General features: G+C 40.1%; 1 protein-coding gene across 1 annotated transcript; it reads right to left on the bottom strand.

The window, feature by feature from the left end:
- Positions 1-6,499: 6,499 nt before the first annotated feature.
- On the bottom strand, positions 6,500-26,700 carry LOC100986079 (phosphatidylinositol 3,4,5-trisphosphate 3-phosphatase TPTE2-like). Its single transcript, XM_034936469.3, has 6 exons — positions 23,464-26,700; positions 22,630-22,691; positions 15,013-15,104; positions 10,048-10,140; positions 8,558-8,628; positions 6,500-6,787 (listed from the first exon to the last, which is right to left on the bottom strand). Exons 1-6 carry the CDS (start codon positions 23,586-23,588, stop codon positions 6,685-6,687), a joined length of 546 nt encoding a protein of 181 aa, XP_034792360.1. The 5' UTR covers positions 23,589-26,700; the 3' UTR covers positions 6,500-6,684.
- Between the last annotated feature and the right edge of the window lie 1,048 nt (positions 26,701-27,748).

Here is a 27,748-nt window from a genome sequence, read left to right as displayed (position 1 = left end):
GTCTCGCTCTGTCACCCAGGCTGGAGTTCAGTGGCGCGATCTTGGCTTACTGCAAGCTCTGCCTCCTGGGTTCATGCCATTCTCCTGCCTCAGCCTCCTGAGTAGCTGGGACTACAGGTGCCCACCACCATGCCCAGCTAATTTTTTTGTATTTTTAGTAGAGACGGGGTTTCACCATGTTAGCCAGGATGGTCTCGATCTCCTGACCTCGTGATCTGCCCACCTCAGCCTACTAAAGTGCTGGCAGTAGAGGTGTGAGCCACCACTCCTGGACAAATAAAACATATTTTTCACCAATAAAAATTAAGGACAAAGAAGGGCAATCATTATAGAATGATAAAGGGCACAATCCAACCAGAAGACTTGGCCTAAATATGTACACACCCAACATTGGAGCACCCAAATTCATAAAACAAGTTTTTCTTGGCCTACAAAAAGATTTAGACACACAATAACAGCAGGAGACTTCAACAACCCACTGACAGCAATAGACAGATCATTGAGGCAGAAAACTAACAAACTCCGTACTTGCACTTGACAGTTGACCAATTGGACCTGATAGACATCTACAGAACGCTTTGCCCAACAAACACAGAAGATACATTCTCATGTGCACAGAGAACATATTCTAAGATCAGCCACATGGTTGGCCACAAAGCAAACCTCAATAAATTCAAAAAGTTTGAAATCATACTAAGCACACACTCTGACCACAGTGAGACAAAAATAGAAATCAGTATCAAGAAGATCTCTCAGAACTACATAAATACATGGAAATTACATAATTTGCTCCTGAATAACTCCTGGGTGAAAATCTTAATTAAGGCGGAAATTAAAAAAATCTTTGCAATTAATGAAAATAGGGACACAACATACCAGAATCTCTGGGGTGCAGCTAAAGCAGTGTTAAGAGGAAAGTTTATAGCACTAAATGCCTTCATCAAGAAGTTAGAAATATCTCAAATTAACATTCCTACTTTGCACTTAAGGGAACTAGAAAAAAAGAATAAACTGACCCCAAAGCTGGCAGAAGAGAAATAACTAAAATTAGAAAAGCACTAAATGAAGTGCTTTTTGAAGTGCTGTTTTTTTTGAGACTAGATGTAAAAATCCACACAAAAGATCAATGAAACCAATAATTAGTTTTTCAAAAAATATGCCAGATGGATAGTGTGATAGCTAAACAAAGAAAAAAAGAGAAGAGCCAAATAAGTACAATCATAAATGACAAAGATGACATTACAACCAATCCCACAGAAATACAAAAGATCCTCAGAGAATACTATAAACAACTCTATGCACACAAATTAGATAATCTAGAGGAAATGGATAAATTCTTGGAAACATATAATCTCCCAAGATTGAATTAGAAAGAGATTGAAACCTTAAATAGACAAATACTGAGTTCCAAAATCAAATCATTAATATAAAATCTACCAACAAGGAAAAGCCCTGGACCAGATGAAGCAACAGCTGAATTCTACCAGATGTACAAAGAACTGGTACTAGTTCTGTTGAAACTATTCCAAAGAACTGAGGATGAGGGGCTCCTCCCTAACTCAGTCTATGAAGCCAGCATCAGCCTAATACCAAAATCTGGCAGAGAAACACACAAAAAGAAAACTTCAGGCCAATTACTCTGATCAACATAGACACAAAAATTCTTAACCAAATACTAGGAAACAGAATCCAGCAGTGCATCAGTAAGTTAATACACCACAATCAAGAAGGCTTCAGTCCAGGGATGCAAGGCTGGTTCAACATACACAAATCAATAAATGTGATTCACCACATAAACAGAACTGAAAGCAAAAACCATATCATCATCTCAATAGATGCAGAAACAGATTTTGATAAAATCCAACATCCCTTCACATTAAAAACCTCAACAGACTAGGCATCAAGGGAACATACCTCAAAATAATAAGAGCCATCTATGACAAATTCACAGCCACCAACCTACTGAATGGGCAAAAGCTGGAACCAATCCCCATGAGAAATGGAGGAAGACAATGATGCCCACTCTCACCACTCCTATTCAACATAGCACTGGAAGTCCTACCTAGAGAACTCAGGCAGGAGAAAGAAAGAATAGGCATCCAAATAGGAAAAGAAGTCAAACTATCTCTCTTTGCTGATGATATGATTCTATACCCAGAAAACCAAAGACTCTGCCAAAAGGCTACTAGAACTGATAAACAACTTTAGCAAAGTTTCAGGATAAAAAAATCACTGTATAAAAATCAACATCATTTCTATACACCAATAATGTCCAGGCTGAGAGTTAAATCAAGAACAGAATCTCATTTACAGTAGCCACAAAGAAAATGAAATACCTAGGAATACAGCTAACAAAGGATGTGAAAGATCTCTACAAGAACTATAAAACACTGCGGAAAGAAATCAGAGATAACACAATTAAATGGAAAAACTTTCCATGCTCATGGATTGGAAGAATCAGTATCATTCAAATGACCATACTGCCCAAAGCAATTGACAGGTTCAGTGCTATTTCTATCAAACTACCAATGTCATTCTTCACAGAATTAGAAAAAAAGTATTCTAAAATTCATATGAAACCAAAAGCCTCAATAGCCAAACAAATCTAAGCAAATGGGCAAAGCTAGAGGCTTCAAACTCTAAGGCTATAGTACCCAAAACAGCATGGTACTGGTACAAAGGCAGACATATAGACCAATGGAACAGAATAGAAAACCCAGAATAAAGCCTTACACTTATAACCACCTGATATTGCAAGGCTGACAAAAACAAGCAATAGGGGAAGGACTCCCTATTCAATAAATGGTGTTGGGGTAACTGGCTAGCAATATGCAGAATAATGATACTGGACCCATACCTTTCATCATATATAAAAATTAACTGGAGATAGATTAAAGATTTAAATGTAAGACCTCAAGTGATAAAAATCCTAGAAGAAAACCTCAGAAATGCCCTTCTTAATATTGGCCTTGGGAAAGATTTTTTTTTTTTTTTTTTTGAGATGGAGTCTCACTCTGTCTCCCAGGCTGGAGTGTACTGGGGTGATCTCAGCTCACTGCAAGCTCCACCTCCTGGATTCACACCATTCTCCTGCCTCAGCCTCCTGAGTAGCTGGGACTACAGGTGCCGCCACCACGCCCAGCTAATTTTTTGTATTTTTAGTAGAGACAGGGTTTCGCCCTGTTAGCCAGGATGGTCTCGATCTCCTGACCTCATGATCCACCCGCGTCAGCCTCCCAAAGTGCTGGGATTACAAGTGTGAGTCACTGCGCCTGGTTGGGAAAGAATTTTTAACTAAGTCCCCAAAAGCAATTGCAATAACAACAAAGATTGACAAGTCGGACCTAATAAAACTAAAGTGCTTTGGCACAGCAAGAGAAATGATCGACAGAGCAAACAGATAACCCACAGAACAGGAGGAAACATTTGCAAACTATGCATCCAACAAAGGTCTAATATCCAGAATCTATAAGGAACTTACACAAATCCACACGCAGAAACCAAATAGCCACATTAAAAATGTGGAAAGAACATGACACATACTTCTCAAAAGAAGACATACAAGTGACCAATGAGCATCTGAAAAAATGCTTCACATCACCAATTGTCAGAGAAGTGCAAATCAAAACCACAGTGAGATACCCTCTCACACTAGTCAGAATGGAGATTAATAAAAAGTCAAAAACAACAGATGCTGGCAAGGCTGCAGAGAAAAGGGAACGTTTATACATTGTTGGTGGGAGTGTAAATTAGTTCAGCCACTGTGGAAAGCAGTCTGGAGATTTCTCAAAGAACTTAAAACGAGCTACCATTTGACCCAGCAACCCCATTATTGGATATATACCCAATGGAAAAAAGACCATTCTACCAAAAGACACACACACTGATATGTTCATTGCTGTGCTATTCACAATAGTAAAGATATGGAATCAACCTAGGTGCCCATCAGTGGTGGATTGGATAAAGAAAATGTGGTACATATACACGATGGAATTCTACACAGCCATAAAAATGAATGAAATCATGTCTTTTGCAGCAACATAGATGGAGCTGGAGGCCATTACCCTAACAAAATTAATGCAGGAACAGAAAACCAAATACCACATATTCTCACTTATGAGAGCTAAACAACAGGCACCCTTGGACATAAGGTTGGGAACAATAGACACTGTGGACTACTAGAGGGGGATGGAGGGAGAGGGGTGCGGGTTGAAAAACTACCTATTGGGTACTATGCTCTCTACCGGGGTGCAATATACTGATGTAACAAACTTGCACACATTCCCCCTATATTTAAAATTAAAGTTAAAATTTTAAGACATGAGTATCACTCTGATCTAAGTTTCTTGAGTTGTTCAAAGAATCATTCATTTTGCATTCTAAGAAAGCAACACCCAAAGAGGCCGTAAATGAGTTTTCTTTGAATAAGCGAAAGCAGAATAGTGTGACAACTCATAATTTCCAGAAATTTTGGTGGGTCTTGGAGGTCTGGGGAAGAGAACCCTTCATGGTAATCTCCTTATTTCAAAAAGGGAGATTCTTAAAATAAAAAAGGGGGTTTCCTTCCTTCCTGTATTTCTAGTACTGAAAAAGACAGATCTTAATCTTCACTAAGCCAGCTAAGTATTTTCCTCCCTATTCACCTAAACCCAGGACACAATCTGCCCTCTGTAGATTATTGCTGTGTGAATTTTAAAGGAAACAGTGTAACCTATGTTGTGCCTACACGTTTCTGTCATATGAATGGCAGGGCGTAATATTAACATGAAAGGAATTTGAAAGCACGTTCTATGATCTTTTCCTCAAAGGGGGAGCCAGGTCAGGCGGAGTAAAGGAAAAAGGCCTTAGCTGGGCTGCTGCACGGGCAGTTGGAACGTTTTTTGGAATATTTAGAGGAGAAAAAGTCACCTGCAGTGAGGTGGCTCACCAGCCTAGTGGGGCTCTTGGCTCCTGACAGGTTGCTGCCTTCCGTGCCCACCATGGCTCAGGGCTCTACTCTCATCTGTGCCGCTCTGGTACCCACAGCCCTTATAGCAAGTATTTTTCTATTTCCACTCAAAAATTAAAAAGCTCTATGGCAAACTCCCGACATTGAGCTGCTGATGTGGGTGGCCCGAGCCGTTAGTGTGTTGGTTAGAAAGTTGCTATGCCGGACAGGATTGCCCTGGACTCTCAAACTCTGTATTTTCATGGACTGCTTCTTTTTTTAGTCCTTTCTGTAGAGTGCCAGGTTTTTCAGGTATGAGTATACCGTGTTTTAGCAGTGACACTTGTCTTATTAGTTGTTATCTTTCATTTCCTGATTAACTCATCTTGGTCTAGATTGTTGAGGGCCTTGCCAATAAAAGGAAAATCATTCAAATAAGAGTAATTTCAATAAGGCCAAGATAGAACGTTTTCAAGGACAATCATGGCCTGAAGATACAGCGGCAATAAAGGTGTTTTGAATAAAGTAACACCCACAGACTGGGCGTGGTGGCTCATGCCTCAATACCAGCAATTTGGGAGACTGAGGCAGGCAGATTGCTTGAGTTCAGGAATTTGAGCTCAGCCTGGGCAACAACGGCGAAACCTCGTGTCTACTAAAAATACAAAAAATTAGCCGGGTGTGCTGGCATGCGCCTATAGTCCCAGCTACTCGGGAGGCTGAGGTGGGAGAATCACCTGAGCCTGGGAGGTTGAGGCTGCAGTGAACCAAGATCACACCACTGCACTCCAGTCTCGACAACCAGAGTGAGATGCTGTCTCAAGAAATAAAAAATACAAATAAAAAATTTGTTAAAAAAAAAAGTAGCACCCAGCACCAAAGAGGAAATAATAATGATTTCCTGAAGACGTAAGGCTAACCAGTGTTTATAACGCAAAGATAACCTCCCTTCAGAGTCCCCCCAAGCTTAGGTGAATTGTGAGCAGGAGTAGTGAATTTCAAAATAATACACCTAGATTACTCTAAGGACAAATATTTCTTTTGACTTCACTTACAATTTTAAACAGAAGCAGAAGTTACCAAAGATTACTTATCTTCATATTTACCACAATCTTCTTACGCCAACCCCCATGTCTGTGTGTGATTAAAGGAAGCTTGTCAAGTAAGCTACCTATTTAGTGCTCGGAATGAGAGACTGTGTGTTGGGAGTTGGCGGACTGCTTGTGTGAAACACTTCTCTCTTCTGGATTTAAAACTTAGTCTTTGTTGCCAATCTGTTAACAGACAGTTTGTAAATGAAGTGGAAGAAAAAATATAAATTAGCTTTCTAATAAATCTGAAATTACAAATGTGAACCAAAGCAGGGAATAAATACTTGACCAAAAATATGTAAGTGGGGGTTGGGGAATCACAATTTTTAAATATCTCAAGTTTTTGCTATGAAAGTTCTATTTCAAAGTTCTTCAAAATGATGCCTGATGTTCCTGCATACTGTGTTCCAAATTTATGTAAATACAAGATGAAAACTGTGAAGTATGTGCCTTCAAAAAACAAGAAAAACACTGACATTTTATCCATATATATTTAATAGATTTATGAAGAACATATATAAGCATATATAAATATAGATACATCACCAAGGAAGACTTAGGACATATGAACATGTACATGGCAGGGGTTGGAAAGAACATAATTCTTTCCCAGAAGGGGAAGGGGAAACTATACTTAATCGGATCCAGCTACAACGTCATTGGAAGTCATTTCTCGCCAAAAAGTATCTCCACGGCAAATTCTGGTGGATAAATTTTCCATGCTTTTTGTTGATGTGGATTATCCAATTCATTTCTTGGTAGATAAAGCCTGAGAATAGAAAAAAAATTATTACATTTTATATTGGGGCTCAACGAAAAGCCACGCAGTTGGGTACCCACGTTAGAGCTGCAAGAAACAAAAAAAGAACCTCACCGTGAATAGAACCTCAGCCCCTTTTTTGTGTCTCAGTTGGCTCCTTCCACCTTTTTGGTGAGACTTAAAAATACTTTAATCTTCAGCAACACATCAGTAACACATGCTGACTGTCTTAGCATTGCTTTATATGGAATTAATGACATCCAAGTTTAATAAAATATCTAAATTTCTCTCTGTGACAGAAATCAGTCAGGATAGACATGAATGAAAACCCAGGAATAAAATACTATATCTCTTTTAATTTATGTGTGAGGTTGCAATTTTTTGAATTTTTACAATCAGACCTTGGAAATGACCTTGAGCAGTAGGACATAACTCCCACATGCTGAGCGTTCCAATAAATTGGTTAACCCATTTATGCCTGGTGTTCTAAATGATGGAAGTTAGCATTTTTGGCTAAACAACAATCTCATAACTAACAAAAACAGCTTTACCAAGTAATATGTAAATTTAAATGTTACAGAAATCTTTAGAAATTTATATAAAAGTAAGAATAAAAGTGATGTAGCTTATCACTTCTCCAAAATGAACATAGTGTTTTAAAGGAAAAAGACTGTATCCTTTAGCAAGAACCACTTTTGAGGAGCAGCATCAAATGAAGCTACACCCAGGTCTCACTTTTTGAGGGACTTTGCTCATGTTAGAAGAAAAAGCTTATTGTTTGTATGCATCCAAAAAAAAAACTTGTAAAAATTTCTGTCAAATCCAAAGTTCACTCTATCAAAATCCATTAAATGTTTTGCATTGCAAGTGTGTAGACCAGAGGTTTAATCTCCTTTTGCCTTGCTGGACTTAAGGAGTTATTCGATCCAGTTCACATTTGAAGAAAAGACTAGGACTGAATGTAACAATAACTATCAATTCATGCCACATATAATCACAGCCACTTCTTCAACTCTGATCTAAATCATTTAAAAAATATTTTGTCCTTTTGTATTGAAGAGTATGGTTGATACAAAAAAAAAATCCCAATTTTTCACCATCACAAAACAAATGCTACTTATAGTGGAGAACTTCTAGACTGAGAAATGTGGTTCCAAATATGGTAGAAGGTTTTTTTGGAACAGTAATCTCCAAACCCAATTAATAATTTTTCAGAAAGGTTTCCCAATTCAGTTATTAGAAAGCCACATTTAAATGGCTATTTAAATAGATCATTACTTAATGATATTTCTTAGCTGTATTCTTTAATACTGTGTCTTGTAACTTCTCCCAGATTTAAGTGTGTCCGTCAGCTTTTCAGCTAGCTGAAGCCTCCCTAGGTCCTGCCTTACTTTAGCACAAAATTTGGTGGTGGTTCGTCGTTGGTAAATCAGCACCTACTGACAGGGACCTGATATATTGAAGGTGCTAAGCAGACTCATATTGAACTTCTCCAGGAGGAATTTACTACCACACTTAAGATCCGATTATAATACTTTTGAACTCATAACACAGTTCTATGGCATGGACCTTGAGGATACTGCAACAGTGGGTCTCAAGAACAAATGTATTTTTAAAATAACCAGAGTAAGAGGAGTAAGGCAATGAACAATGGTGGCTCAAGGATTTTTTGCTTTCTATAAATTAAGTTTATGACAACCAGCGAAAGACTTGCCATTACGCCTTATATATAGACATTGAAGATTAGGCTGTTTCTATGCATTTATATTATATTCATACCTGTTATTTTGAATAAAAGATGTGTTGAACCAGAAGAAAAATGAACAATTGTCATAGTATTTAGGAAGATTCTAAAAAGAAAAAAAATTCAAAGTAAAACTGATACCAAGAACTAATCATTCCAAAGAAATTAAAGTTCCTTCCTTTATTCCTTTTTATATTTATCAAACAATTATAACCATTAAATAGGTAGCACTCTGCAATCTATAACAATACACTCAAGACACAAAGGAGGAGGCTTTAAGAAAATGCTATTGCATTCTCTTGCTGTTTCTATCAAAATTTTCAAGGAATAGTATTTTTTCCATGATAGGTATTTAATTTAAATGCTGCTATTTGAATCTGGTTTAGGTAGTGCCAAACAGACTCTACTAAGGACCTATGCCTATATATACCCAACTAGATTGTAGTGAATTCTTATAATTTTTTTGTTGCCTCAGCATCCCTTTTAAATATAAATTGGACTTTCTGATATCAGAAGCGGGGTTCAGTCACCCTCAGCAGTTTCCAGTTCACCTCCTCCCAGTTTCTCCATGTGACTGATCCCGATATCTGCCTTATACAATCTTCTCCTGGTGACCACTTCATTATGGGGCAGCTAGATATAACCTACTTGACTCACCCTACAGACCCCCATACTCTGCAGGGACCACGTGGATATATCAGTGACCACCTCTCAGTCACAGCAGAGACTCATGGCTGCTTGTGTTAAACCAAATTAGACCTCCCCGCAGGAAACCTGCTCAGGTAGCACCTTACATCCCAGTAAAGCCTTCCACTCTCAGGTCCCTCCCTCTCTCTCGCTATTGCTCCCACCCATCAGTCAAGCACAGGTCTCCTGGATGGCTCCCCCTTCCAGTTGGCCCTGCGAAGTGTGCTACCCTCTTCTCTCTGGAATTAATAAAAAACTGCTTTGGTTATTTCATGTGTTGTATTGTGCTACCTTCTCTGTGTTTCACCCAACTGAGTCACCCAAACCTAACTCTCTTTCCATTCAGTGCTCCCAGCTACTCAGGAGGCTGAGGTGGGAGGACTGCTTGAGTCCAGGAGGTTGAAGCTACAGTTAGCTATGATCACGCCACTGCACTCCAGCCTGGGTGACAGAGTGAGACCCTGTCTCAATTCTTAATTTTTTAAAAAAGATGCAAAACAAAATGTAATCATTGCTATGCAGTAAAATGTACCTTTGGGTTTTTTTTTTTTTTTTTAGCATCTTGGCTTTTACTTTTTTTGTGTTTATTTTGTATTTTTTTGTATTTGAGAATACATGTAAATTTAGAAAAATTTAGAAAATTTACAATTTAGAAAAAAACAAATGAACAAAAATTATTCAAATTACATATGTTCTTTTAAAAAAATTTGTTATAGATCAGATTTATTGTTTTCCTCCCCCTCCCCCTCCCTTGTTGGGAATTGTAGTAAAGTAAATCTTAAATAAAATCATTAGACCAGACAAGAACAATGGCAGAGGCTATTTTGTGATTACTCACCAAAGAGAAAAATTGCACTTTCACATCATCATACAGAGATGGACTGTCATATACATTAATTAATATGCTGGCTGTTTCAATGTCATGCAGTATCTGTGAATGAACACATGGAATTGAGAACTATAAACCTAGATAACGATAACAAAAAGTCCTTTTCACTTATCATGACTTCCTATATTTATCAAGTAATTTGGTCTCACAGACCAATCACTACATGCATAAATAATTATTAATAATCTTTCCTAGTTGCAATACTGTTGTTTGTGTGTGTGTGTGTTTTCGTTTGTTTTTTGTTTTTTGAGACAGAGTCTCTCTGTCCCCCAGGCTGGAGTGCAGTGGCGTGATCTCGGCTCACGGCAACCTCTGCCTCCCAGGTTCAAGTGATTCTTGTGCCTCAGCCTCCCGAGTAGCTGGGACTATAGGCACATGCCATCATACCCAGCTAATTTTTGAATTTTTAGTAGAGATGGGGTTTCACTATATTAGCCAGGCTGGTCTCAAACTCCTGGCTTCAAGTGATCTGCCTGCCTGGGCCTCCCAAAGTGCTGGATTACAGGCATGAGCCACTGCACCCAGCCTGTTGCTTATGTCTTTTAAAGGCCAACATGTTTGAGGGTTATCATGAACCATTTTTCTTTTTTTTTTTTTGAGACAGAGTCTCACTCTGTCACCAGGCTGGAGTGCAGTGGCATGATCTCGGCTCGCTACAACTTCCGCCTCCCGGCTTCAATTGATTCTCCAGCCTCAGCCTCCCAAGTAGCTGGGACTACAGGCATGTGCCACCACGCCCAACTAATTTTTGTATTTTTAGTAGAGACGGGGTTTCACCATGTTGACCAGGATGGTCTCGATCTCTTGACCTCGTGATCCACCCACCCTGGCCTCCCAAAGTGCTGGGATTACAGGCATGAGCCACCGTGCCTGGCCATGAGGCACTTTTCAAAAGTGCCACACTTTTAAAAAGTATTGAATTTTCTATTAGACTTTAATCAATTAAATATTATTTAATGTGTGTCATTTGATGTTCATGGGTTAGGGCCTTTTTTGAGAATATATTAAGAAGCTCAATTTTAAAGCTAGCATTGACATTCAAAAAGCAATGCGTAACTCATCATGGTTTTTTATTTCCTAAATTTAAAAAATAACAATGGGGGTCTGCAACACTTGGGGGTTAGGCCTGCATGCCCCTCCCAAGGGAGAGGGAGAGTGGGGGTCCCCCTGCTCATCATGTTTTATCAGAACTCTTGTGTTTGTCAATGGGATCTTTGAACTTGACCAATGCAGGCTGCTGGATGGAGTGACCAAAGATAGCTCAAGTTATGGTATGAATGACTTTGAGGCTATACTATTTCTTTGACTCACTCTCATATAAATAAAGGCACTCACAATAAGAAAGGTCTATGCTAGGCCCTGTGGAAAACACAAAAGGAGGTGCAGACTCAGTTGGCCCCTTTTGGGAGCTGTACACATAAGAAACAATAGTAGAATGGTACATAACTCAATCTGTATGATAAAGACTGGGTGTGCTGTTATGCACTATTGGGGGCTAATTAACAGAAGGTACAGAATGCAAAAATTTCATTAAGGAGGTAGAAATTGAATTCGGCATGAAGCAATTTAGATAAAGGAAGAAGAGCTCTGAAAATAGACTCTAGTCCAAACGGAGGGAAAAAGACCAGCAATAACACAAAGTAGAAATTAGAAAAATGGTCCAGGCACGGTGGCTCACACCTGTAATCCTAGCACTTTGGGAGGCTGAGGTGGGCAGATCACCTGAAGTCGGGAGTTTGAGACCAGCCTTGAAGGGGTGGCCTGCCCCTCCACACCTGTGGGTGTTTCTTGTTGGGTGGGATGAGAGACTGAGAAAAGAAAGAGACACAGAGACAAAGTATAGAGAAAGAAAAGTGGGCCCAGGGGACCAGCGCTCAGCAAAGGGAGGACCCACGCTGGCACCAGTTTCTGAGTTCCCTCAGTATTTATTTGATCATTATCTCTACCATCTCAGAGAGGGGGATGTGGCAGGACAATAAGGTAATAGTGGGAGAGGGTCAGCAGGAAAACATGTGAACAAATGTCTCTGTATCATAAACAAGGTTAAGAAAAAGGTGTTGTGCTTTGATGTGCACATACATAAACATCTCGGTGCATTAAAGAGCAGTATTGCCATCAGCAGGTCTCACCTCCAGCGCTAAGGCAGTTTTCTCCTATCTCAGTAGATGGAATATACGATCGGGTTTTACACGGAGACATTCCATTGCCCAGGGACGAGCAGGAGACAGATGCCTTCCTCTTATCTCAACTGCAAAGAGGCCTTCCTCTTTCACTAATCCTCCTCAGCACAGACCGTTTATGGGTGTCGGGCTGGGGACGGTCAGATCTTTCCCTTCCCACGAGGCCATATTTCAGAGTATCACCTGGGGAGAAACCTTGGACAATACCTGGCTTTCCTAGGCAGAGGTTCCTGCAGCCTTCCTCAGTGTTTTGTGTCCCTGAGTACTTGAGATTAGGGAGTGGTGACGACTTTTAACAAGCATGCTGCCTTCAAGCATTTGTTTAACAAAGCACATCCTGCATAGCCCTAAATCCATTAAACCTTGAGTCAACACAGCACATGTTTCTGCCAGCACAGCATCTCAAGGCAGAAAAATTTTTCTTAGTACAGAACAAAATGGAATCTCTTATGTCTACTTCTTTCTACGTAGACACAGTAACAGTCTGATCTCTCTTTCTTTTCCCCACAAGCCTGACCAACACGGAGAAACCCCATCTCCACTAAAAATACAAAATTAGCCAGGTGTGGTAGTGCATGCCTGTAATCCCAGCTACTTGGGAGGCTGAGGCAGGAGAATCGCTTGAACCCAGGAGGCAGAGGTTGTGGTGAGCCGAGATTGTGCCAATGCACTCCAGCCTGGGCAACAAGAGCAAAACTCTGTCTCAAAAAAAAAAAAAAAGAAAAGAAAAGAAATTGGAAAAACAACAACAAACAATGTCAGGCAGTGTGGCTCATGTTTATAGTCCCAGCACATTGTGCAGCTGAGGTGGATGGGTTGCTTGAGTCCAGGAGTCTGAGACCAGCCTGGGCAACACAGCAAGTCCCAGCCTCTTCAAAACATAAAAAAAAAAAAACTGGGGGATTGCTTGAGCTCAAGAGGTTGAGGCTACAGTGAGCCATGATCATGCCACTGTGCTACAGCCTGGGTGACAGAATAAGACCCTGGCTCAAGAAAAAAAAAAGGAAAGGAAGAAAGGAAGGAAAGAAAGAAATAAGTTATTTGGTTAGTTATAACCAAATAACTAAATTAGAGTTGTGTTCCAAGAGCCAAAAGGGATGACCCAGTTTATTCGGAATGAAGTCTGCTGGTCAAGCTACTGATGGAAAAGAGCTCAGGTGTTACGTTAGGGCTATTATATCTTCAGAGCTCAAGAGCCAAGGAAATAAGAGAGAAGTTGTTGAAAAATATGGTGGGGCATTTCCTATGTGACAAAGAGGCCTGATAATTATCACATATAACACTTATTTAGTGATTTATAGTTCACAGAGAAACTTTATATATATTATCTAATTGAATTCCCATTACACTTGGATGTTATATTTATTTTACAGATAAGGATGTTGAGCCAAAGGTGTTAACTGGCTCTGACCACGGGCACACAGTGTGTCTTCTGCTCTACCTACAATTTTTCACAATGAGAGGAATATTTCAGGATGCATATTTCAGGATTCTATACATTGCATTATAGAAGGAGAAAGAAAGGGTAAGGAGACCACTGCAGAAATCTACGCTGAGCAAAGGAGATTCTGGCCAATTAGTGGCAGTGAGAACAGAAAGGAAGGAGAACATAGAAAACTGTCAAAGGCATAATCAACAGAGATGGATGACTAACTGGATTCAGAGGGCCGAGGCAAAGAGAATCAGAGCCCAAGGCATGAGTGGAAGAATGCTGGTGCCATTTGCAGAAGCAGAGAGAAAGCTCCTTGATAATTCAGACTGGCGAATGCATTTGAGTTGGAGTGGAAACTGTTCATGTTGTAGCTCCTGCATCAGCTGTTCAGTAAATGAACAAATAATAGTTGAAGTAAGGGGAATGGGTCATCCTTTAAGAATAAAGCATTTGCTAAGAACAGAAAGCCAAGGGTCAGGCCTGGGTGAATGCCCTCAGTCGGGAGAGGTCAAAAAAGCCGGGGGCGGAGTGAGGAGGGGGTGGCAGGGAATAGGGTTAGTAACAGGAGAATTTGAGACAAAGGCCTGGGTAGGAATTCTAAAAGTTTATGGTTATTAGACCATGAAGGATGCTTTCTTACTGTTTCAGAAAAGGTATATAGTTTTAGGCATTTCTTCATTGTAGCAAAACATTGACTACCAGGTCCCCTTTGCTTTGGATAAAGAGGTTCCTCCCCAGTTCATTCACCCTTGCATTGTTTCTCACAGGGTCATCCCACAGAACGTCTGACTTAGAATCACTTGGGACATTGCTAAGTCTATAGATTCCTGGGCCCCATTCCAGATTTCCCGAATCATACTTTGGGGGTACAACCTAGGAATGTAAATCTTTACAAGCTCCTCAGTGGTTTTCATGCACACTAAACTTTTAGAATCAGTGCTATATAATAAAAGATCAAATGACTGAGAAGAAGAGAATATGGTTAAAAATGACCAGATATGTAAATTAAAATCCTTAATACATTCCTGGGAACATGCTCAGCATTTGTGGAAGTGTCAAAGGCAAAGCAACACTGACCAGAAATAAATTCTGGAAAGCACCCTGAAAAAACTGTTTTGAACAAACAGGTTAATGTATCTCTGGTTTGCATCCAAACCCAGTGACACCAAGTTGGATGGTAACCAGAAAGCGTTACGGAATCTCTTTACGGTCAGTGATAGTTTAGGGAGGTGAACATTGCTGGTTTGACATTTAGCCTTAAAACAAACATCAGAGTTTTTCAATTCACATGTTTTCTCTTACCGAACAATTTCCTAATGAAGTCCTGGAAAAGACAACCTTTTTCTCCATTACTATTTGGAATTTTAGATCACATACATCGCCTGTTCCAACACCTAAATGAAATTAAAAAGTTAGGTTGGTTAGCGTGAACATCAATATGTCTCACCAATTAACATCATGGATTAAAAAGAGAAAAAATTATCCAAGCTAACAATGTATCAATAGTTACTTATTTGGTCTTGCATGAATTTCGTCTTTGAAAGACAAGGCTTCAAGCCTAGTTCTGTCTCCTAAAGCAGATTTTATAAGACTAGAGAAGAGAAAAAACATATATATAGTTCAGCTTCAAAGACTTAGAATCCCATCACTTTATCTTTCCAGAAAAAGTATTTAGGGAAGGTAGGCCGGGCATGGTGGCTCACGCCTAGCACTTTGGGAGGCTGAGGTGGGTGGAGGATTACTTGAGGTCAGGAATTCTAAACCAGCCTGGCCAAGACGGTGAAACCACATCTCTACTAAAAATACAAAAATCAGCCAGACGTGGTGGCACATGCTTGTAATCCTAGCTACTCAGGAGGCTGAGACAGGAGAATTGCTTGAACCCGGGAGGCGGAAGTTGCAGTGAGCCGAGATCACACTACTGCATTCCAGCCTGGGTGACAGAACAAGACTCTGTCTCCAAAAAAAAAAAAAAAAAAAAAGAAAAAGACAATTCTGGGAAGGTGACTTGCAACCTTTCTTGCTAATATGTTGCTGTCTTCAGACTTCTAATCATAATGATTCTTAACAATAAATACTGTAGTTTAACTACTTTGGCCCTACTTTAAGGCCAGTTCCTGATGCAATCTCGATAAAAATATAGGATAGTTATATCCAAAAATTCCCGTGGTGTTCAGTATATATTTATAGACAAAGGCTCTTTTGTTCCTTTTTTTCAATTCAAATGACCCACTTCCCTCAGCATTTCCTCAAAGACTTGGTTTCTCAGCCAATTAATTTTTTTATTGCTTTTCTCTCAACTCTACATTAATTTTAATTCAAATATGTACAAAACTAAAGGTAGAAAATTAAAACAAATATTTTATAAACAAGTGTATTATCTTTGATTGCTCATCTCATACGCTGTTTGTTTTCTTTTCATTTAATTTTGTTTTCACTAACACCATGATATTCATTTGTCATTAGAAATCACAGTTTCTTGCCTCAGTTCCCTCTTTCCCATTCCACGTGCAGAATTTCTTTCTATTGATGTCTACCAGAAATCAGTGAAATGTAGAACTAAACTCAGAAGGCTAAAAATACTAGGCTGTCTGTGTGGACACCAGCATCCTGGCCCCATGGCACCTATAGCACCCAGCACTGGCACCATCTCAGGTCCACAAGCTGGCTGCTAGAAGAGGTTTGCTTTAGGGGTTCCGAGCATCGCCTCCTTGCTACCTCTCCGGCAGTGGGAGTGGTGAGGCCCCATCCCTTCCACACAGACACATCCTGCTTTCCCACCTCCCCTGAGTGTAAGCTGGGAGTGAGAGGGTTACAGATGGAGGACAGAGGGGAAAGGAAGAGCCCAGGGTGATGAGAAAAAAATATGTCTCTAAAAGAAGGTGAGAAAATGATATGATACCGAGACACCTCCACCAAGGCAAACTCTGAACTAGAGGTGGTTCTGAGAAATAAGCAGGCTTGAGGGCACATGGGTCCTCCTCCTCCCTCATCAGAGGCTCCCTCTGCCCGGAAAAGTCCACCTGGGTTGAGACCGGAGGAGCAATGAGAACAGGAGAGATGGGGAGGGGATGAAGTCCCCCAAATTGGTGATGGAAAAGAAAAAGTGAAGAACATCTAAGGGCTGGCAATCAATGGGCAATTGCAGGAGGAGGGGCATACAAAAGGAGGAGTTCCTATGTGACAATATGTAAAAAGACAGGTATGAGTTAGGCTCACTTGTATATATAACTATGAGCAAAACTCTCCCAGAGTGGGGACTCTGGCCCTCCTGCCCAATTCTTCAATTACACATAAAGCACTTAACCACGAATCGAATAAATAATGAATCTTTTTATAAAGAGTATCCATCTTAGAGGGAGATTCCAGTTGTAGAGATGTTTCACTTGTGCAAAATATCCAACATATCTATTGTGAAAAGCAACAGAAATCTTCCTTTAAGTGGAGATGAAGTCTAAAGTCAGCATTCCTTTTTTTTTTTTTTTTTTTTTTTGCATAAAGCTTGTTAATGGAGGTAAGTAATTAAGAAAACATTTACTGGATGCCATTATATAACTGGACATTTTTAGGGATGCTGCCCCACAACTATCTACCTTGAGGGAAAAATACTGAATTCAGTGCAATGGGGAAGTAACAAGGATGGAGCCAGGCCCTGTTTATAGGCTGCTTATGGTTGAGAGGGCAACTAATCAGAAGCACAACAAAACAGTTACAGCATCATCAGTGTCCAGATAGAAGCTTAGTTGTGACTGAGTTAGAGGAAGGCTTGTGGTTTGGTGAAGAGCAGCTTCCTGGGCATGAGAGAATGGTATAAGTGAAAACTCCAGAGGAATACCTCCATATCTCAGTAGCAGGTTTCCCATCATTCTTCTCTTGTTCCTGATGCTAGAATTTCTTCACTTTGCATTTCCTCAATTCTGTTTTCTCCAGGAAGCCCTGGAATTCTCTCAGCCTTGTCCTTTCCCTGGGGCAAGCTGTTCACAACGGCTCTCCCCTGAATCTTTCTTCAAGGTATTGAAGAGCTCTGGTACTCAATCAACTGGTTCAGAATTCAAAAGTTGGCCATCATGGTGGCTCCCGCCTGTAATCCCAGCACTTTGGGAGGCCGAGGTGGGCAGATCACTGGGCGTCAGGAGTTTGAGACCAGCCTTGCCAACAGGGTGAAACCCTGTCTCTACTAAAAATACAAAAATAGGCCATGCGTGGTGATGGGCACCTATAATCCCAGCCACTTGGGAGGCTGAGGCAGGAGAGTCGCTTGACCAAGAGGTCGAGGTTGCAGTGAGCTGAGATTGCACCACTGCACTCTAGTCTGGGCGACAGAGCGGGACTCTGTCTCAAAAATTAAAAACAAAACAAAACAAAACAAAACAAAACTCATAGGTTCACAGACTGTTCCTTACCCATTGGGAAATGCTCATTAAAGTAACTAACTGCCATACTTCCCTTTAGAAAGGGCCAGTCATGAGATAGGCTCATGAAAGTCCTCCACTTAGGAGTAGATGTAGTCAGTAGAATGGCCCACAATGCAGGATCAGAATGTGATGGTCACCACCAGATACAGAGGGCACTCTGTCCTGAGGTCTTGCCAACACAGCTCTCAAACATGCAGCTGAGTCCCTGTGTTGCTTTTTCAGTGAATCAGAAGAGATTCAGTTGCAGCTTTGGTGTGCTAGTTCTAGACTAAAGTTAGGGAAACTATGCATGACTGCAGAAGAAATGGGGATGAGGAGATGTGTGGGGAGAGTTGTTGAAGGAGCTCCACCTAGCATCCCCTTAGCTTCTGCCACTAGATTCTCCACCTTTCCCTAAGGGCTGTAAAACACCAGGGCCCTCAAGCTGCTTGTGCTCCCACGCTTCCTTCTCCTACAACTTAAAACAACATGGACTTGTAGTAGAAATTAATACAACCAACACATAGGAGGCACTCACTACAAACAACAAGATATTATGAGAAAAGGATGGAAAGATGGGTAAGCCATGGGCTTTGCCTTTAAAGGGGATACAGAAGTCACCACTTCAAATAACTAGAGAATGATGCAAAGTGACGTAGTCCCTAAAAGAAACACAAAGGGCTCTAAGAATTGAAAAAGCAAGAGACTACTTCAGGCTGAGAAGGGAAAGGGACTCTAGGAAAAGGGGCATGAGCAATGGCATGAGGGTATCAAGGGTCCATAGGCTGGGAAAGAGCACACAGTCTAAATGTGTTGGAGTATGGGATGTGTGCATGCACATAGTGGAAGAGAAGGTTGGAAAAGTCAAACTGTGGCTCTTGAGTGCCAGGTTGAAACGTTTAGTTTATTGCCATTGGCAGTGGGGACATAGTATGGATTTTGAGCATGGAAATGGCATGATTAGGGCTGCACTTCAGTAAATTCACCTATCACTTTTAGCTTAGGGTCTATGACTATCTTTGTTTTGTTTTATTTTGTTTTGTTTTGTTTTGGGCTTTGGTGTGGGAGAAAAGTATCAGTGGATAAGGCTGAGTTCTTCTGGCCCAAACTAAAGGTTTAGGGCCAGTAGTTAGAGTGTTCTTCTAACGGGGCCAAGAGTACTTACTCAGCTCCCACCACTTAAAGAAAAACTCATTTACAGCCACATCCAAATCCATTTCGGAATGCCCAATCCGCTCTCACTTCAGTTTCAGGGGCAATATAGAAAAGGCAATATAAATGAGAAGCTGTGCACAACAAGGGCTTCAGAGACTGACATCTAGATTTCAGTCTTTGGTTCAAAAGTTACTTTCTATGAACCTCAATTTTCTAATTTATAAGATGAGAGTCATAGTAGTGCCTACTCATAGAGTTACTGAGAATATTAAATGAGATAGTGAATATAGAACTCTTAGAATAGTTCAGCAAAGTCTAGAATGTTGTAAATGCTATAGGATAAACATCCTGGTTTCTGCAATAAACAAATTACAAGTAATAAAAAATGGTGAGAAATCTATAAACTCAGATTCTTAAAAGAGACTTAGGAGACACAGCAACCAAATGAAATGTGTGGACTTTGTTTGAATTCTGATTAAACAAACTAAATTTTCAAAGATTTTAAGACAATTTTGGAAACAAACATGGAGAACAAATTTGATATGAAGGATTTTTAAGGTATAATATTTTTAGATATGATAAAAAGTGTTAAGGTTTTTTGTTGTTGTTTTAAGAGTACTTAAGTGTCCTACTAAAATGCTGTGGGATAAAATGATCTGATGACTGAAATTTCCTTTAAAATAACTCAGATTTAGGGAAAGCAAGAGTGGAGAGTGGGGTTGGGGGGTGTGAGTGGAGTGGGAAAGAATGGATGAAACGTGGCTGGCGCCGGCTGAAATGACTGTTGCAGCAATGTGATGACTATATGCGGATATATTGTGTGATGCTCTGGACTTTTGTATATGATTAAAATTTTCCATAACAAAATGTTTCTAAAAGAAAAAACAGAGTAACAGTGTATATTTCATATAGGTGTTATGGGTATTAAATGAGATATGTAAAAGTGCAATACTGTCTAGTATACAGAAGGGGTTTTGAAAAGTTTATTTCCCCTTTTATTTTCTCTTTTAAAATACACCTCCCCCACAACACACAGAAAAGACACACACACACACACACACACAAACACACACACACACACACACACACCAGGAGTCATCCAAAAACAGTCTTTGTGATGTTCTGCAAGGGTTGAATTGCCCTAGTAAGGGTTTCTGAAAGACTTGGATCTTTTTTACATTGAAATCAAATGCTGGTGATTTTAGACACACTTCAGGGTCCTGGAGCCTTGGGTACTGGACCTTCCTACTTTGGGAAAATAATCAACTCCTGAGCTCCGTAAACAATAACCAGTATAGAATAGAAAGCAGGATTCTCTGAGGAGAAGCCAGAGTCCCCAGCATGTGGGCAGCACCTAAAACGTGACCCTCAGACTCAGGGAGGGACCAAGGCCTGTTGCAGGACACCCAACTGCTGCTGCCTGATCACCAAAGGAGAAGAGTCTAAAATGAAACCAAATAACAGGTGGCAATCTGAACCCACTCCACTAAAAAACTCCCATTTTTAAAAAGAAAACTTACCTAAGAAGGAGTTTCTAGTCCCTGAAATTTACTGCTGTGGGTTTTATCTGTTTGCCTTTCTCCAAAATAATACAGGCTTTCCTACAAAAAAGGGTACAATCCAACCATGGTTCATCTGCACTCTTTCCTTTCCTATATTAGGTACCCTTAGGGTTTCTACGCCCACCTTCTTTCCTAAAGTCAGTGATTTTGTTTGTTTGTTTTTTGGTAGAGTCTTGCTCTGTAACCCAGACTGGAGTACAGTGGCAGGATCTAAGCTCACTGCAACCTCTGCCTCCTGGGTTCAAGTGATTCTACTGCCTCAGCCTTCTGAGTAGCTGAGACTACAGGTGTGTACCACCATGCCCAGCTAATTTTTTGTATTTTTAGTAGAGATAGGGGTTTCACCATGTTGGCCAGGCTGCTCTCAAACTCCTGACCTCAAGAGATCCACCTGCCTCAGCCTCCCAAATGCTGGGATTACAGGCGTGAGCCACCCGTGCCTGGCCGAGTGATCTTTGGGCAGAAGCTACCGAAAATAACAAAATTAGGACTTCTCTCATTCAAGGATTCATACATTCATAAAATTTTAGAGCTGGAAAGACCTTAGAAAGCATCTGGTCCAACCCTTCTTTCCATATTACAAATGACAACACTGAAACCAAAAGAAAACCAAGCAACCTGCCAAGGAGATGCTGCAGCCAGTTAGAAGCAGCACAGGTCTGGAATACAGGTCCCTGGATCTCAGTCTAGGGCTCCGGATCAATGGCTGTCAATGACTTTCAAACCTTTTGTTTTTTAAGCTGCAATCCACATTAATAAACCTAGGAGACACACACACACACACACCAGTATTTAAGCCTTTTGATATTTTCTATTGTGCTCTATTCCATTTTATTTTTAAAAGATGTCAGTTACAACCCAGTAACTTTATTTTACAACTCACTGATAAATCATGATCCATAGCTTGAAAAACACCATCCTAGAACACCCATTTTCAAAATCTGTGTATCTCAAATCAGAGAAAGCAAAGGTGGTGGAATGGGAGTGCTGGGCATTGTGCACAACCACCACCTCTTCCCTAGACTGAGGCCAAACAACTCGAGCAGAGCTGCTGGAAATGGTAGCATCTCAGCAAGAAAATGGCAGAAAGAAAAATGACTGAGAACTCTGCTTTAAGTGGAAACAGCCCACCTTGTCTTATCAGAAATTTCTAGAGGTCACAGACTCCACATGTATTGACTAAGCAAAGATACTTACATTCAGGAGAGGCTTTGTTTTCAGTTGTGAAATGTTGCTTTTTATCTACCTAAGAGTTGTGAGGATGGGCAAGGCTCTTTGGAGAATTTATCTAATTAAGCTTGATACTATTCTCACGAGGAAGGAAGAAGACATGGTACTGGCAGGAGTAAGAGCAGGGCCAGGTGAAGTGAGGGAAGCATCTTGATTACTGAATGTTTTTTTCTGTGTAACATGGCTTTACACCCCTCACCTTAATCCTGCCCCATCAGGTCTTGTCTTTATTTAAAATGTTGATATTGTATACATCATAGATTTTTTTGCATTAATTTTTATTAAAATATTGTGTTAAAATTATTTATTTTAATTATTACAATTTTTAGCATTCCCTTAAATGTTGCACCTCATTGACCTCACTCTAGTCCTGGCCCAAAGAGATTCTGAAGTCAGCTACTAACTAGTGCACGTTAAACAAGAAAGTATCAAAAACAGACTTTCTAAAAACTGCTTCTCTAATTACAATTTTACTAAGCACCGTGACTCAAATAACCACCTTAACGTCCTACCAGTGATGTTTCAGAACTAGCAAACTCAATCATCATAAGACAAAGTTTGTAGAACATCTTTCATACCTCTGCAGTTAAAAATATTTCGCAGGCAATAAGGAAGGCACAAATCATAGTTCCGGTTCTTCCTAGAGAAGAAAAGAAGTTAGTTCAAGGAACATACGTGGTATAAAAATACACTCAGAAATATTCAAGGAGTGCATTTTAAAAGTTGATTTTCTTTCTTTTTTTTGAGACAGGGTCTTGCTGTGTCACGCAGGCTGGAGTGCAGTGGCACAATCTTGGCTCATTGCAACCTCTGCCTCACAGGTGAAAAATACGCAAATTACATTTACAGTAAAAATATCTCTCACCATCTCTCCACAAAAGGACACGATGAGGTTTTTACTAAATCTATAAGGAAGCAACAATTATGTCTTTTATAATTTTTTTGGATAATAGTAAAAAAGAAAAATTGCCAACTCATTTAGTACATTAATATAACTGATTCCAAAATTGCACAAATACAGTAGAATAAAAGATATTTTTACACCAGTCTCACATATAAATGTAGATTTTAAAATATACATATATTTTCAAAGTGAATTCAGCAATGTAGAAACACCATGTATCAACACCAAGTGCCATTTCTCTTAAGGATGCAAGGATGTTTTTTCCAAGATGGCAGATTACAGGCTTTTAGCATGCCTCAGTCATTTGGAAATAGCAAGCAAGTACGTAAAGACCAACTCCGTGAGCTTTAATTCAAGAAAGAAAATGGCAATTCCCCGGAATTATGAAGGACATCCCAGATCCTGCGGAGGACAATGCAGGTAAGCAGCCCTCAGGACAGCATTCGACTGACAAAAGTGAGTGAAGCCTCAGGGTGTGAGAGAGGCAGACAGCATCCCTCTGTCTCACCTTTCCACTGGAGATCCACGCAACCCGGGCAGAGGAAGAGATTGTTTCTCCCAAGCCTTGGAGCTCATTTGAGGAGAGACTTGGAGACTTTGTGGGGGAAAGACACAGGGAAACGCTGCCGGCATTGTCCCAAACCTGGACTGGGAGCAGGACAACACTGGGGGAATCTTCCCTATCTGGCTCCACCCATCTTGTGCCCCCAATCCCCCTACCCCTAGGGCTGAGGGAGCTCAGATTAATGTGTACTCAGGAAATCAGCCCTTTGCCTGGGGCAGCAGAGAGCTCCTCCCAATCAACAAGGATCAAGTACACAGCCAGCGGCACTGGCAACAGCCAGCTCTTACCCATGGCGCCATCTACTGGCTTGCAGGTCAAACCACACACCCAATATAAAACCTGCTGGCAGAAGTGCATAGGGCTGCAGAAGCAAAGCCAAAAGACCCTACCCAGCATGCTCTACAGCCACACCCCTAGGGAGGAGGGAAAGGGAAAGAAGAAAAAAATAACAATAATATTATAGAAAAGGAAAGAAAAAGAAAAAATCCTACCCAAACAAAAATAATTACACAAATTAGAAGTGCTAGCATCTCCAGATGAGAAGGACCCACACAAGAATTGTGGCACCATGAGAAATCTGAATGTAGTGACACTACCAAAGGATCACACTAGCTCTCTGGCAATGCTTCCTACCAAAATGAAAACTCAGAGATGACAATAAACAATTCAAAGCTTGGGTTGCAAGGAAGCTCAATGAGATTCAAGGTTGAAATCAACAAAAAGAAACTTCTACATCAATCCGGGAAATGAAGGAAGAGATAAACATCTTAATAAGAAATCAATCAGAACTTCTAGAATTAAAAAAACTCACTTAAGGAATTTCAAAATACAACTGAAAGCTTTATCAATAGACTGGACAAAGTAGAAAACATAATTTCAGAGCTTGAAGACTGGTCTTTTGAACTAATCCAGTCAGACAAACATAAAGAAAAAGATTTTTTAAAAGTGAAGAAAGTCAGAAATATGAGATTATGTAAAGTGATCAAACCTATGAATTACTGGCATGCCTTGGAGAGAAAGAGAAAAAGAAAACAGCCTGGAAAACATATTTGATGGAATAATTCAAGAAAATTTCTTGAATCTTGCTAGATAGACATCTAAGTACAATAAAGCCAGACAGCACCTGTGAGATACTATAAAAAATGAACATTACCAAGGCATATACTCACCAGACTGTCCAAGGTCACTGTCAAAGAAAAAGCCCTAAAGGCACTGGAGAAAAAGGCCAGATCACATACAAAGGTAGCCCCATCAGGATAACAGCAGACTTCTCAGCAGAAACCTTACAAGCCAGCAGAGATTGAGGTATCTATTTTCAGAATTCTTGAAGAAAACAAATTATAATCAAAAGATTCATATCCTGCCGAACTAAGCTTCATGAGTGAAGGAGAAATAAAAACATTTTTCTAGAGAAGCAAATGCCAAGAGAGTTCATTACCACTAGACCAGTCTTACAAGAGATGCCTAAGGGAGTTCTAAACATGGAAATGAAAGAATGATACCTGCTATCATAAAAACACACTTAAGTACATAGCTCACAGACCCTATAAAACAACCACGCAATAGAAATTACAAAAAAACCAGCTAACAATTTCATGATAGGGTGAAAAGCTCACATGTCAATAGTAACCTTGAACGTAAACACACCACTTAAAAGTCACAGAGTGGGCTGGGTGCGGTGGCTATTCCTGTAATCCCAGCATTTTGGGAGGCCAAGGTGGGCAGATCACGAGGTCAGGAGATCGAGACCATCCTGGCCAATGTAGAGAAACCCTGTCTCTACTAAAAATATAAAAATTAGCCAAGCATGATGGCACATGCCTATAATCCCAGCTACTCAGGAGGCTGAGGCAGGAGAATCACTTGAACTCAGGAGTCAGAGGTTGCTGTGAGCCAATATCATGCCACTGCACTCTAGCCTGATGACAGAGAGAGATTCTGAAAAAGAAAGAAAGAAAGAAAGGTCACAGAGTGGAAATTGGATTAAAAAAACAAAACCCATCTGTCTGCTGTCTTTAAGAGACCCATCTCACATGTAACAACACCAATAGGTTCAAAGTAAAGGGCTGAAGAAAGATCTATCACACAAACAAAACACAAAAAAGAGCAGGGGTCACTATTCCTAAAACAGATAAAACAGGCTTTAAACCAACAATAGTAAAAAAAGACAAAGAAGAGCATTACATAATGATACGGAGTTCAATTCAACAAGAAGCCTTAACTATCCTAAATATATATGCACCCAACATTAGCTCACCCAGGTTAATAAAACAGATACTTCTAGACCTATGAAAAGACTTAGCCACACAACAATAGTCAGGGGACTTCAACACCCCACTGATAACATTACACAGATCATAAAGATGGAAAACTAACACAGAAATTCTGGACTTAAATTCAACACTTGACCAATTGGACCTAATAGAAACCTAAAGAACTCCCAGCATTTTGGGAAGCTGAGGCGGGTGGGTGGATCACGAGGTCAGGAGTTTGAGACCAGTCTGGCCAATATGGTGAAAACCCGTTGCTACTAAAAATACAAAAATTAGCCAGGTGTGGTGGCAGGTGCCTGTAATCCTAGCTACTCGGGAGGCTGAGGCAGGAGAATTGCTTGAACCCAGGAGGTGGAGTCTGACAAAGGTCTAATATCCAGAATCTATAAGGAACTTAAAGAAATGTACAAGCAAAAAACAACGTCATTTTAAAAAAAGGGCAAAGGACATGAACAGACACTTCTCAAAAGAAGACATACACACAGCTAACAAACATGAAAAAGTGCTCAACATCACTGATCCTAGAGAAATGCAAATCAAAACTACAATGTGATACCATCTCATACCAGTCAGAATGGCTATTATTAAAAAGCCAAAAAATAGATGCTGGCAAAGTTGCAGAGGAAAGGGAATGCTTATACACTACTGGTGGATATGTAAATTAGTTCAGCCATTATGGAAAGCAGTTTGGTGATTTCTCAAAGAACTTGAGAATTACCCTGTAACCCAGCAATCCTATTACTGAGTATATACCCACAGGAATATAAATATCATTCTACCATGAAGACACATGCATGCATATGTTCATCGCAGCACTATTCACAATAGCGAAGACACAGAATTGACCTAGGTGCCCATCAATGGTGAACTGAATAAAAAAAATGTGGCACACATATACCATGGAATACCATGCAGCCATAAAATAAAAACAAGATCATGCACTTTGCAGTAATATGAATGGAGCTGGAGGCCATCCAGCTCCAGCTTAAAAATTATTCTAAGCAAACTAACACAGGAACAGGAAACCAAATACCACATGTTCTCACTTATAAGTGGGAGTTAAACATTGAGTACACATGAACACAAATATGGGAACAACAGACATTGGGTCCTACTTGAGGGTTGGAGGCTGGAGGATGGTGAATATCAAAAAGCTACCTATCAGGTACTATGCTTATCACCTGAGTGACAAATAATCTGTGCATCAAACTCCCATGACACAAAATTTACATATATAACAAACCTGCACATGTACCCTTGAACCTAAAATAAAAGTTAAAAATTAAATAAATGTGTATACAAAAAATAAATGGGATTTAGGCATGTCTATTTGTATATAAAAATGGAGCTACTAGCATAGTCATGAACCAACTGAATTATATCTCAGTATGTCAAAATGGTTAATATTTATGTAAAGATAATGAGAAGAGAAAATATTTCAGGTCAGATTTGGGATTTTACATGAAATTATCACTGCTGGGAAACCAACAGATTACATATCAGATGGATCCCAGGAGACATGTGAGGACTGACACAATGTGGAATAAACATTAAAAAAAGGCCAGGCATGGTGTCTCATGCCTGTAATCTCAGCACTTTGGGAGGCTTAGGCAGGCGGATTGTCTGAGGTCAGGAATTCGAAACTAGCCTGGCCAACATGGCAAAACCCCATCTCTACAAAAACACAAAAATTAGCTGGGTATGGTAGTGTGTGCCTATAATCCCAGCCAATCAGGATGCTAAGGGATGAGAATTGCTTGAACCCAGGAGGCAGAGGTTGCAGTGAGCCAAGATGGCACCACTGCACTCCAGCCTGGGCAACAGAGACAGACTCTGTCTCAAAAAAAAAAAAAAAAAAATTCAACAACAGACTAGGTCAAGCAGTATAACAAATTTCAGAACTTGAAGACAGATCTTTTAAAATAACCCCATCATACAAAAATTAAAAAAAAAGA

This window comes from Pan paniscus, chromosome 14 (genome assembly GCF_029289425.2).
Source record: "Pan paniscus chromosome 14, NHGRI_mPanPan1-v2.0_pri, whole genome shotgun sequence".
Taxonomy (NCBI): Eukaryota; Metazoa; Chordata; class Mammalia; order Primates; family Hominidae; genus Pan; species Pan paniscus.
This window is presented reverse-complemented; position numbering and strand designations above follow the sequence as displayed.

Excerpts from the sequence above, each read along its gene's own strand:
- LOC100986079 (XM_034936469.3), bottom strand. The coding sequence starts at position 23,588 with ATGCCGGCAGCGTTTCCCTGTGTCTTTCCCCCACAAAGTCTCCAAGTC. Across the intron at positions 15,105-22,629 it reads AAATATTTTTAACTGCAGAG|GTGTTGGAACAGGCGATGTA; the intron begins GTATGAAAGATG and ends AATTTCATTTAG. Across the intron at positions 10,141-15,012 it reads CTTCATTAGGAAATTGTTCG|ATACTGCATGACATTGAAAC; the intron begins GTAAGAGAAAAC and ends GTTCATTCACAG.